General features: G+C 38.9%; 2 protein-coding genes across 3 annotated transcripts in view; both read right to left on the reverse strand.

Annotated features, from left to right (window-relative positions):
• Window positions 1-6,912, reverse strand: part of cenpe (centromere protein E) — a 45,111-nt gene extending 38,199 nt beyond the window's left edge. For both annotated transcript variants that reach the window (XM_079896133.1, XM_079896132.1), the window contains exons 1-9: window positions 6,706-6,912; window positions 5,657-5,763; window positions 5,501-5,590; window positions 3,140-3,258; window positions 2,286-2,405; window positions 1,302-1,383; window positions 1,143-1,210; window positions 984-1,058; window positions 821-872 (exon numbers count right to left, since the gene is read on the reverse strand). In XM_079896133.1, coding sequence (XP_079752259.1) covers window positions 821-872; window positions 984-1,058; window positions 1,143-1,210; window positions 1,302-1,383; window positions 2,286-2,405; window positions 3,140-3,258; window positions 5,501-5,590; window positions 5,657-5,763; window positions 6,706-6,761 — 769 coding nt within the window. In that variant the 5' untranslated portion in view covers window positions 6,762-6,912. The remainder of the gene's footprint in view (window positions 1-820; window positions 873-983; window positions 1,059-1,142; window positions 1,211-1,301; window positions 1,384-2,285; window positions 2,406-3,139; window positions 3,259-5,500; window positions 5,591-5,656; window positions 5,764-6,705) is intronic.
• Window positions 6,913-7,922: 1,010 nt separating this feature from the next.
• grk1a (G protein-coupled receptor kinase 1 a) overlaps window positions 7,923-13,866 on the reverse strand; it is a 14,735-nt gene continuing 8,791 nt past the window's right edge. Inside the window, exons 6-8 of the mRNA XM_079896232.1 lie at window positions 13,808-13,866; window positions 12,978-13,179; window positions 7,923-9,363 (exon numbers count right to left, since the gene is read on the reverse strand). The exon at window positions 13,808-13,866 is cut by the window's right edge and continues 66 nt beyond it. Coding sequence (XP_079752358.1) covers window positions 9,071-9,363; window positions 12,978-13,179; window positions 13,808-13,866 — 554 coding nt within the window. The 3' untranslated portion in view covers window positions 7,923-9,070. The remainder of the gene's footprint in view (window positions 9,364-12,977; window positions 13,180-13,807) is intronic.

Consider the following 13,866-nt stretch of genomic DNA (forward strand, 5'->3'; position numbering starts at 1 on the left):
AAGAACTGACCACAGGGAAGTCTGCTGAGCAAATTGTAAGTACTTTTTGAATGCTTATAGTTTTGTCCAGATTCGACTTTCCTTACCTACCTGAGAATAATAAATAAATAAGTAAAAGGTGTAGATTAAAAGACACACCATAAAACACATCCCAACCAATCACCACTTGCACTCATTAACGACGTGTGATGTCATCAAGGCGGCGGAACTAGCGATTAACTTCCAGAAAGAAGAGCGTACCCAAGCGATGGCTACGGAAGCGGCGTGTTTTGTACTGGCTGTCTTGTCAGAAAAGCCCCAAAAAAGAGAGAAGTTTCGTGGAGATTTGGCAACTATACGCCAGCGTTGATGATGTTTCCTCGAGGGACTGCCATGACAGAGACGCTTCAACAACCGGTGCGAGCTGGAAACGGCTTTAACTAGCAAATCATATTCTCCTTCGCTTTAGAGAAAACTTGGATAGACAATCACAGAGACGTATACATAACCAAATGTGCCAGATTTATAATCTCCATCGTTTCGTCATGTTTGAAAGCTGTGTAGGGAAGAGCTTCTGTGCTCCTATTGGTCACAGATGTGACAGAACCGGTCATGGAGGACCGGGAAAAAATTAAACATGCTAGTCTTTATGTCGGGACATTGTGAAGCGCCATTTATAAAGTCAGTTGTCGTCCACTATGACACAAAATGATCGTTTCTTGCACCCCGATGGTCATTGTCGTTTGCGAATCATTACGACTCTCTACGGCCGTGAAATCGGGTAGTTTGCCAATTTTTCCGACTAAGACTAAAAGAAGAAACAGTAAAACACAATCATTACCCTCAGCTCCCGTCTGACTCGCCCGTTCAGTGCCAGCAAGATCCACCAAGTTCTACAGAAACGGGAAACAACAACACACTGACTAAACGTAATAAATGTTGCTCATCCGAATGCCGTCAGTGAATGAAGTCACACAGAAGGGTGGTGTTTGTGTTGAACTCACCAGATGTGACACAATGATGGCTCCATCAGCGTTTTCCCCAGACGCCGGATCGCTTCGGTCACGGCTCTCCAGGATCTGACAGAGAACACAAACCAGAGGAACTTAAAGAGTCCAAATAAACCAGACCTCAAACACACTGCAGTTCACATCGCCTCTTACCATGCGGAAAATGGTGTGAGAGCGGCTGCTGCGCTGGTTCATTTTAGTTTTCCCATAATGCCGGTTTTCTGTGTGAATCAAGTGAGGATCAGAGATAAGCACCGCAGTACAGCAGAATAAAGAACGAGCGAGTGAGTGATTCAATGAGAGCAGCTTTACTTTCTCCTTTGGTGATCCAGGACAGGGCTTGTTCCGGAGACGTCACCAGCTCTTCAGTCAGATCAGCCACGTACACGTTTTTCTGTGGACAGTCAGAGGGTTAGATGGATAGTTCACTCAAAAATTAATGATTTACTCACCCTGAAGCTGGCCTAGGTGTATATGACATTGAATACAATCAGAGTTATATTAAAAATATGTCCTGGCTCGTCCAAGCTTTATAATGGCAGTGAATGGCTGTTTCTGTTTTGAAGTCCATAAAAGTGCATCTATCCATCATAAAAGTGCATCTGTCCATCATAAAAGTGCATCTATCCATCATAAAAGTGCATCTATCCATCATAAAAGTGCATCTGTCCATCATAAAAGTGCATCTATCCATCATAAAAGTGCATCTATCATCATAAAAGTGCATCTATCCATCATAAAAGTGCATCTATCATCATAAAAGTGCATAAAAGTGCATCTGTCCATCATAAAAGTGCATCTGTCCATCATAAAAGTGCATCTGTCCATGATATGCATATGTATAGATGCACTTTTATGATGGATAGTAGGGGTGTGAACCGACACTTCTCACGGTTCGGTTCGATTACGATTAGCGACAAAGCACATACGCGACAAATGACATCAGAAAAGCGTCAGTACATTATAATCGGTTATGGTCTGTTACTGAACCGATACCGAATCGTCCTTGTCTGCATCGCGATGCATCGTAGAAACGATTAATTTTGACACCCCTAATGGACAGATGCACTTTTATGGACTTCAAAACAGAAACAGCCATTCACTGCCATTATAAAGCTTGGAAGGACATTTTTTAATATAACTCTGATTGTATTCAACTGAAAGAAGAATGCCATATACACCTAGGATGACTTGAGGGAGAGTAAATCATGGGTAATATTCATTTTTGGTTGAATTACCCCTTTAAGATCTGAAACTACACTCGCATCTGCTGTACGAGTCCAACCAAACACTCACGTAGTTCCCTTCCCGGATCTCCAGAGGCCGTCTCTTCCAGCTGTCGCAGAGCAGATCTGTGACCGTCTCGTTGTAGATCTCCATGTAACTCACGCGCAGGAGAAACTCCTTCTGTGGAAACTGGAAAAAGACGCAAAGAAATAAAGCTATTAAATGCTCACTGCAAGAAAAGGCCTTGGTTAATGAACCATTAACAAATGTACAAGACAGACATACTGAAATTAACTACCCTTCAACTACAATGATTCGCCCCAAAAAGACAAAGCTGTCATTTGTGAGGAAAAGCTGAAGCGTGAGCACTGTACACCGGCTCAGATCTCAAAACTCGTGGTAAAACTGGACTTTTAAAACACTACCTTTGGGTTTCAAGAACTACAATCAGAGATCTCACTTATCAAACAATGTCTTTGAAATGAAAAAAAAAAAAAAAAAAAAAAAAAGGTAAATAGACAAATGAAAATAAACATAAAACAAAATTGTACAGATAAAGTGCAGCACAAGCAATGACTAGTAACTTTCACCTTTGAAAGGATACAATGACAAAGTTAGTTTCCTTATTCAAACTGATTATTTTTCTCATGAATATATGATTGACATGAAGAATAAAAGCTGTATCATATACTAGGATATTTATATGAGCAATATCACACTCATAGTCATGCGAAGTGTCTCTATATCTATATCAGATGGGCTTTTCACAATTTCACATATATTGTCTTTCAATAATTCAAGCACTTTTCATAAAAATGGCTGTTTTCATGGGTTTTCCAGGACTTACATTTCAAAAAGTCAAATTCAAGTACGTCAAGCACTTCGTACGAACCCTGGCAAAAGGAAGATTCGCCGACACTTACATTTTTAATAGTTGTGAAGACGTCGGCCATGGCGAGGGGAATCACTCCAGGGTTATGCTCGCTTCCCATCATGGAGTAGGTCTTTCCGGATGACGTCTGTCCATAGGCGAATATCGTGCCTGAAACAGGAGATGATGCATTCAAACTTTGAGTAAGTGCACAACATTCCTCTAGTGCACAATATACTACGCCTATTATGTTCATATAGCATGCATTTTTATTTCCTGTAATTGATATTGCACCATGTCTTAAAGGATTAGTTCATTCCAGGATGTTTCTCCATATAGTGGACTACAGTAGGGCAAGCCAAAATAAAAATGTATATACTTTATAACCACAAACGCATGTCTTGCACTAGCTGTGATGCGATACACATTACGTTTCAGGTTGAAAGGTCACGCGTGTTTCTGTTCAGAAATGTAGGATAGGGGGAAAAACTCCATCTCAATTTCTCCTCCAACTTCACAATAGTCTGACATAGTTGTTTTACTTTTATTTATTTATTTAGTAAATCCCGTTTGATTTAGTCTTTGCACGTTCGCTTTGTAAATATTGGATGGTACTTTCGCCTACGTCCCGCTTGACCTTTCAACGTAATGTGTGGCGCATCACAGCTAGTGCAAGACCAGCATTTGTGGCAAGCGGCAACATTCTAATCCGCAAAATGAAGCCTACCCGGAAGTGCGAAAAACTGCAATACATCGTATATCCGCTAGGGGAAGGTCCCAAAAGGGAGCAAATGTCCATAGCCCCCATGTTAAATGTCCGTTTTCACAGCATAAATTCATGTTTTTACAGGTTGGTCCCATGGACTTTTATTGTATTTTTCGATAGGTTCCGAGTGCCTGACAACGGCGAGGGTAGTGAATTAGTTTAGATCGTATTTAGATATAAAATGTATGCCAAATAAGGGCATGGTTAACTTTGAGTGACAGTTTGATTGACAGCTGATAACGAGCATGGGCTGCGCCAAGGAGAATGACAACATAAGAAGCGCCATTTTTTTACACAGTTGAAATATAATACTACTGTTTCTGTATCATGAAATGTAGTTTTAAGAGTTTTTCAGGCGAGAATGTAGTTGTTTAAAGCTCAAATCTGTGGTTTATTTAAAGATTTATGAAAATTTTATCCAGTTGTGAGATCCAGGCGATCACCGGGCGCTCGGCGCTCATGTACCCCGCCTGGAGCAACCTTTCCTCGGCTAGTTGTTCTGAGGTTTGCCGCGGACTCTGGCGTCTCTGTAGTGGTTAAACATGAGATATGATTCGTCTTGTGTATATCTAACGGGCGATCTTTGGTCTCGTGAATCTATAATTTGTTCCCTGGCCAATCGTTTTGGCTGAGGGGAAGTTTCATAAGTTTATAAGTATTTAACTTTACCGTTGTATGGTTAACGTTAGACTAGAGTTTGACTGAATTGTTTGCTTTATTTGTATAGCTTCTTGTACCTTTTACTTATACAATGGCTAATAATGATAAAACTGAAATTTAACAAAAAGAGACTGGGTTGAGTTGTGTCATTTTAAATGTTAATACAACGAAGATGATCTGTAATGTTGTTTACTGCAACATCTGTTGTTTAGTACAAATGCACATATTGCCTGGACCATATTAAAATGTTTAATATTTTTATATTATATTTAAAACGAAAAGAGGCAGGGTTAGTTTGATATTTCGTTTTGTTATAAATAGGCAAACGTTGTATGCAGTGAATATAATCAATACGCGTTGCCTGAACCACATTTGTGTGGCTTTAATGTTTAAGATTTCTTTAAATGAAAACGAAAAGAGTTAGTATGGTGTTTTATAACATATTTCGTTGCCTGAAACATACACAGAGATAACGGAGTAGCAGAGCGAGCTGAGTGACGCGCGCTGCGTCCTGTACCCATATATGGATTGGCCAGAAGGTGGGCGGGGTTAGGATTTCCCAAGATTTTCCAAGATGGCGCCGCCCATACCCCCCATAAACGGCTTCAAAACCGTTCTTGAGAAAGTCTATGGGTGACGTCACAGATGCTTTGTCCATATTTTTTACAGTCTATGATTTGTGGTTATGAAAGTGTTTATTTTGTTCTAAAATGTCCGCTGGTTTGTCTAGATCAGACTCTTATTCCTCGGCTGGATCGTGTCGAGACTTTGAAGCTGCACTGAAACTCACATTTGAACCTTCGACCCGTTGAAGTCACTATATGGAGAAAAATCCTGGAATGTTTTCCTCAAAAATATCTTGGATGACGTGGGGGAGAGTAAATTATCAGGACATTTTAATTCTGAAGTGAACTACTGTAAGTCCAGAGGGTTCAGCCAATCTGATTGGCTGTGTGATGAACTACAGGATGGATGTTCCGGCCTCACCGTTATAGCCTTCGACTGCAGACACGACCAGCGGCTTGGCGATGTCCTGGTAGAGCTGAGCGGTGGTCTCCTGAGCGCTGAACACTCGGTCTGAAACACACCAGGGTCAGAACACACACACACACACTGGGGAAGATCCACTGAAGCTCAACTCACCGAAGCTGAAGCTCTTGGATGGAGCCCCATCCTCATCAAGCTGATGGATAGCTTGTCTATCTGATCTCCAACAGACTTTCACTGGGTCTGAAGTGTCAGACTGCTCCCTGAAAACATCAGGATTATCAGCACATTGATGTCGAAACACTGAAAATCGACTTTAAACATGGAATAAACGAGCCGTATGGAGACTGACAGACTGTCGCTCGTTGTAAAACCTTGTAACCAAACAGTTGATGGACCCCATTGACTTCCATAGTACAAAAAAATAAATATACTATGGAAGTAAATGAGGTAACGTTACATCAACTATTTGGTAATATACATTCTTCAAAATATCTTATTTGTGTTCAGCAGAAGACAGACATTCATACAGGTTTGGAACAACTCGAGGACGAGTAAATGATGACATTATTTTCATTTTGATGTGAACTATTCCTTTAAGACTGGTCATAACTTTATGTCAGATACATAAAGCATATAAGGTTAGTACTGTATAATTTGAACCTATGATTACCAGCTAGTTAGTCAGATTAATATTGAAGCTTGTTTCCGCCAATAAAAAAGGGTAACGTTAATTGGGACTATTTTTTCTCACAATTGCGTGATATAAATTCACAATTGTGTGTCTTTTTTGTTTTACTCAGAATTGGACTTTATAATCTTACAATTTTGAAATAAATCAAAATTGCGAGATACAAACTCTCAATTGAAAGATAAAAAGTTGCAATTATCTTTTAAAATGTTTTATTCAGTGGCGGACACAAGCTTCCATGGGTTAGTTCCTAAGACACAGTCTGGCCACTGGTAAACCAGCGACATATGTAGATATATTATTAATTAATTATTCATAATTAGTTTTTAGAAAAGGTTTACCTCAGAAAAATTATACAACAAAAACAGCCTTTGGTACTGATTTATGATTTCGTCATTAGCTAATGACTGTTTACTCATCCGCAGTGAATCCCTCAGCAATAGCCTACCTCTAACGTTAGACTGTTTTCGAAGTCAAATTCACCTCCATTATGTAAATATTGATATTTTCTTACCTTTTAATAAGGGGTCTAACCCTTACACAAACTTTCACCGCCGATTCTTCAGTCATTTTTACTCCATCCAACGACAAACCGCAGCACTAGTTACTCAAAGCAAACTAACGTTAACTGACTACACCGACTACACTGACTGACTGAGCGAGCGGATTTGAAATTTTAACCGACTTTTTCCATTGGACGATCTGTGCGCATGCGCGGATCAATGACAAAGTTGAGTTTCCTGTGGAATGTAGGAGCGAGACTCCGCCCATGTGTTACTTTTACACAGTCGTGGAACGTTGTGTAATTTTATACAATTTATTAATTACTTTTCATTGTTTTAATACTTTTGAATGTCATCTTTTTAATTTTTTGTTGTTTGTTTTCAGAAGTGTTTTACTGCTTAAGTATATCATAAAACATTCTGAATATGGTATTTTAATGCAGTATTTTCTCAAATCAGTGTCAATAAACAGCGGAGCTCGTGCTAAATGTGTTAAATGAACTTTTGGGGGATAGTATAAGTGTTGAAATGTTCAAAGCCTTTTTTAAATTTAAGACAGGTTTGTGTCTATACAGAAACTGACTTTTAAAAATAAAACCACCTAGGAAATATACACTGGAGTAAAAAGTGTGACAACTAGCCCCGGGATAATCAACTAAACTCCAATATCCCGCCTAACAAAAATATGTTCTAAAATTCTTTCGCTATAACGTTCCCGTTCAGTTATGGAAACGTTATTTCTGAATGTAAAATGTTTTTAAGACGTTGTTTGCAAACATTTTTTGTATTACATTTTTTTCTAATGTGATGTTTGAATATGCAAATGACGCGTTTTCCAATTAAATATGCATACATTTCTACAACAAAGAAATGGTTCAAATTCTTGTTTAATTTATTAGAGTCACAGGTTTTTACAGAGGGAATTTTGGATATCTCTATTTATCGCAAATCAGAAAATACATTCAACATCCAAAAATAAATAATCAAAAAAATGTAGCAATAAAATGTTGCATAAAATCAGGAAAAGTATATATAAACAAACCCCAAAAATAGATAAAGTGCTCTAAAAGATAGAGATAAAAGTGTATTTTGGATGTTTTTTTCCTCTAGTCTGAAAAAACACTTTTTGAACAGCCAAAAAGCCCAAAATTGACAGATGCATGGAAAAGTGTGTGTAGTGTGTGTACTGTGTCAACAGATAAAGCACAGAGTCGCCAGAGGTGTATTTATGGTAAAACATTTATTTGAAATCATAATTATGACAACTATCATATTATTCAGAAGTACTTCAATAATCAATGCAACCTATAGACATTTACAGCTTTTTACATGAATAAGAATCGGGTTTCCAGAAAGTCTACTGATGTCTTCGCTAGGGCACTTAAGAAGCGATTCATGCACAGAACAGAAGCGTCAGTGTGTTCATGCTTCAACAGTCCCAGACGGGAACATAGTGTCGGCCCACATCCGGCTCAGATCCGGTCCACATCCGGCTCAGATCCGGTTCATGCGGATCAAACGCGGCCCAGATGACGGGCCGACACTACGAGACGACCGGTCTCATAAAACACAATCACAATCAATCAAGGCATTAATTAAAGCAATTAGAATGATCCACTAAGACCAGTTCAGGGAGAAAGGTTTCAAAGCATGAAATCGATTAGAAAAGCACTGAATTATTCACTGCACTGTTGCAATATTCTGCTGAACGAAGGTCTATACTCTCACATGTAATTGATTGTAAACACAAATATACACATTCTCGCGCTTCGGATCACAGAACAGCATCACTCGTACAGTAGATCAATGTCGGCATCACTCGTACAGTAGATCAACATCAGCATCACTCGTACAGTAGATCAACATCAGCATCACTCGTACAGTAGATCACAGCGCGTGATAATGTCACGTACAGGTGTTATTACTCACTGAGCTAAAGCATTTCCCTCCTTATTCTCAGATACTCGGCTCTGTTTAAAAAGTGTGTGTGTGTGTGTGTGTGTGATTATGAGAAGCTAAAGAGTGTGTGTGTGATTATGAGACGCTGCAGGTGGAGTGTGTTTGTGGTTATGAGACACTGGAGTGTGTGTGTGTGTGTGTGTGTGTGTGTGATTATGAGAAGCTGGAGTGTGTGTGTGTGTGTGTGTGTGTGTGTGTGATTATGAGAAGCTGGAGTGTGTGTGTGTGTGTGTGTGTGTGTGATTATGAGACGCTGCAGGTGGTGTGTGTGTGATTATGAGACGCTGCAGGTGGTGTGTGTGTGTGTGTGTGTGTGTGTGTGTGTGTGTGTGATTATGAGACGCTGCAGGTGGTGTGTGTGTGTGTGTGTGTGATTATGAGACGCTGCAGGTGGTGTGTGTGTGTGTGTGTGTGTGATTATGAGACGCTGCAGGTGGATGATTTGGGCGGCTGCTCCAGGATGGACTCTCGGCGCAGGTCGTTCGGCACCGTCCCGTTCGGACCCCACACGTTCAGCTCGCCGAATATGCCGGTCTCGATCATCTCCTCCTGCCACGGGATCGAGATGTTTCCCGACGCAAACTCGTCGAAGAAGTTCTTGTCGTCGTCCTCCAGGCCGACCCCCTTCACCGTGGAGAACGCGCCCACGTCGTCCAGATCTTTGGCGTAAACCGTCTTCGAATCCGGGACGAACGGAGGAGGAAGAATCCCTGTAGCGAAACAGTGTGGCGTTAGTGCATCACATGACTAGAGGGCCAGTTGCATAAACATCGCCTTTAGCTGTGTCCCAAATGACGCACTATACACTTATGCACTATATGTACTATGATCTTATGCACTATGTACTATGAACTTATGCACTATGAACATACACTATGCACTTATGCACTATGCACTTTTGCACTATGTACTTATGCACTATGCACTTTTACACTATATGTACTATGATCTTATGCAATATGAACATACACTATGCACTTATGCACTACGCCCTTATGCACTATTCACTTATGCACTATGCACTTATGCACTATGCACTTATGCACTTATGCTCTATGCACTTATGCTCTATGCACTTTTGCACTATACACTTATGCACTATGTACTTATGCACTATGCAATTTTGCACTATGTACTTATGCACTATGCACTTATGCACTATGCACTTATGCACTATGCACTTATGCACTATGCACTTATGCACTATGTACTTATGCACTATGCACTTATGCTCTATGCACTTATGCACTATGTACTTATGCACTATGTACTTATGCACTTATGCACTATGCACTTATGCACTATGCACTTATGCACTTATGCTCTATGCACTTATGCTCTATGCACTTTTGCACTATACACTTATGCACTATGTACTTATGCACTATGCAATTTTGCACTATGCACTTATGCACTTATGCACTATGCACTTATGCACTATGCACTTATGCACTATGCACTTATGCACTATGTACTTATGCACTATGTACTTATGCACTATGTACTTTGCACTATGCACTTATGCTCTATACACATTTGCACTATGCACTTATGCACTATGTACTTATGCACTATGCACTTATGCTCTATACACTTTTGCACTATGCACTTATGCACTATGCACTTATGCACTATGTACTTATGCACTATGTACTTTGCACTATGCCCTTATGCACTATTCACTTATGCACTATGTACTTATGCACTATGTACTTTGCACTATGCCCTTATGCTCTATACACTTTTGCACTATGCCCTTATGCACTATTCACTTATGCACTATGTACTTATGCACTATGTACTTTGCACTATGCACTTATGCTCTATACACTTTTGCACTATGCCCTTATGCACTATTCACTTATGCACTATGTACATATGCACTATGTACTTTGCACTATGCCCTTATGCACTATTCACTTATGCACTATGTACTTATTCACTATGCACTTATGCACTATTTACTATGCACTTATGCACTATTCACTTATGCACTATGTACATATGCACTATGTACTTTGCACTATGCCCTTATGCACTATTCACTTATGCACTATGTACTTATTCACTATGCACTTATGCACTATTTACTATGCACTATTTACTATGCACTTATGCACTTATGCACTTATGCTCTATGCACTTTTGCACTATACACTTATGCACTATGCAATTTTGCACTATGTACTTATGCACTATGCACTTATGCACTATGCACTTATGCTCTATACACTTTTGCACTATGCACTTATGCACTATGCACTTATGCACTATGTACTTATGCACTATGTACTTATGCACTATGCACTTATGCACTATGCCCTTATGCACTATTCACTTATGCACTATGTACTTATGCACTATTCACTTATGCAATATGCACTTATGCACTATGTACTTATGCACTAATGCTCTATGCACTTATGCAATATGCACTTATGCTCTATGCACTTTTGCACTATACACTTATGCAATATGCACTTATGCACTATGTACTTATGCACTATGTACTTATGCACTTTTGCACTATGCACTTTTGCACTATGCACTTATGCACTGTGCACTTTTGCACTATACAGTTATGCACTATGTACTTATGCACTATGCAATTTTGCACTATGTACTTATGCTCTATACACTTTTGCACTATGCACTTATGCACTATGTACTTATGCACTATGCACTTATGCACTATGTACTTATGCACTATGTACTTATGCACTTATGCTCTATACACTTTTGCACTATGCACTTATGCACTATGTACTTTTGCACTATGTACTTATGCACTATGTACTTATGCACTATGTACTTATGCACTATGTGCACTATGTACTTATGCACTATGTACTTATGCACTATGCACTTATGCTCTATACACTTTTGCACTATGCACTTATGCACTATGTACTTATGCACTATGTACTTATGCACTATGCACTATGTACTTATGCCCTATGCACTTTTGCACTATGCACTATGTACTTATGAACTATGCACTTATACACTATGTACTTATGCACTATTTACTTATGCACTATGCACTTATACACTATATACTCAACCGTGTAGTATATGAACTTAATGCGTTTATTTTGTCTTTCAACATCGGAGTCTGATAGCCCCTCCCCCTCTGCTACGTAATTAAAGCTGCGACAGTCGAGTGCATGAAGTGTCCAACGTTCCACAACGTTTTTTCAGTTAAATAAGTGCATCATCCGGGTACTTAAAGTGCACTTTTTTGGGGGGAATTTTCAGTGTGAACGCACTACTCGCACTATTTATACAACAAAATGGCATAGAATAGTGCACAAGTATGTGATTTGGGACACACCTATTATGTTAAGACAGTGTCTGAAGATCTAGTATGAGCCACTAACAGTTAGTCAAGGGGCAACCAGTCTTACTTTTAAGTATCAGATTTAGCCAATCTACGTTTTTATGTAACTGATTTAAAAAAGTTATGAACGGTTTTAAAGAAAAACAAATGTATGTCTTGTAAGACTAGTCTTAGCAGTTTATGCAACCGGCCCTAATGGACAAACATTAGTGTTTGGAATTATTATGATTCTGCTCACCAAAGCCGCATTTATTTGATACAGTAAAACAGTAAAATATTATTCCAATGTAAATCAGCTGTTCTCTATGTGAATATATAGTAAAGTGTAATTTATATCCTGTGATCAAAGCTGAATTTACAGCATCATTACTCCAGTCTTCAGTGTCACATGATCCTTCAGAAATCACTCTAATATTATGATTTGATGCTCAGAAAACATTTATGATTATTATCAGTGTTGATAACAGTTCATATTTTTGTGTAAACCCTGATTTGGGGTCAGTAAGATTTTATTGTTTTTGAAATAAATACTTTTATTCATCAAGGACGCATTAAATTGATAAAAAGTGACATTTATAATGTCACAAAAGATTCTATTTCAAATAAATTATGTTCTTTTGAACTTTCTATTTATCAAAGAATCCAGAAAAATAAAACGTATGACGGTTTCCACAAGAATATGAACTGTTTTCAACACTGATAATAATCATAAATGTTTCTTGAGCATCAAATCAACATATTAGAGTGATTTCTGAAGGATCATGTGACACTGAAGACTGGAGTAATGATGCTGAACATTCAGCTTTGATCACAGGAATAAATTACACTTTACTATATATTCATATAGAAAACAGATGATTTACTTTGGAATAATATTTCACTGTATTTTTTATCAAATAAGCACAGCTTTGGTGAGCAGAAGAGACTCTTTCAGAAACTGGTACTCATAACTCTTTATGAACTGGTACTGATTCAGATCCGCACCTGCGTCGAGTTTCCTCCAGTTGATTTCGCTGAAGAACGGATGAGCGCGCAGTTCGTCACACGAGCCGTTCTTGAAGCCCAGTCTCTTGTCCACTTCTTTAGCCAGTAACCCGTCACAGATGGACTTGGCGTTCTCGCTGAACTTCTCCGGGAAGGTCACGGGGTCGTTCAGGATCCGCTTCTTCACCTCTTTATTCTCCACCTGAGCAAACAATCAAACATGGAGAAGAACAGCGGCTGATACACGAGTGTGGGACAACAGAACTGTCATGTTCATCAGAGACTTTAACTCTCACTGACACACAGGTGGCGCTGTCACCAAGCGCCTGCATCACATGATCCCGGGGTTACTGCATTTACATTTAAAGTCGAAATGAAGTGACTTACATTGCATTCAAGTTATTCATTCTATAGGGAATGCATATCAAATGCATCAAATGCATAAACATATTGTGATAAAGAATGAATGGAATCCAGTTTGGCCAGTTTGGAACGAAATTTGGGAGATGTTCATGGAATTTGTTAAAGATGGAGATATTGAAGAGGATACAGATGTGTGGAGTCATAGTATATGCACAATGCTTAAAAGAGTGTATGGTATAAAGCGCTGTATGTTTAAGGATGTTTTTTATTTTTATATATATATAATTTTTATTTATTTTTTACCGACTGCCAGGGTTATTGTGGAGGGGGAGAGATTTGAGTAAGTTATGTTTGTACTTAAGTGTATGTTATTATGTATGTTTGTTAAATGTGTTGTAAAATTCAATAAAAATATGTAAAAAATATATGTTAAAAAAAAAGAAAAAAGAATGAATGTTGAAGAGCACCTTCTCTCCTCGAGTCCTGAACGGTCCTTTAGCGGCGATGAACTCGAACAGCGTGACCC

Source organism: Squalius cephalus (assembly GCF_949319135.1).
Source record: "Squalius cephalus genome assembly, chromosome: 2".
Taxonomy (NCBI): Eukaryota; Metazoa; Chordata; class Actinopteri; order Cypriniformes; family Leuciscidae; genus Squalius; species Squalius cephalus.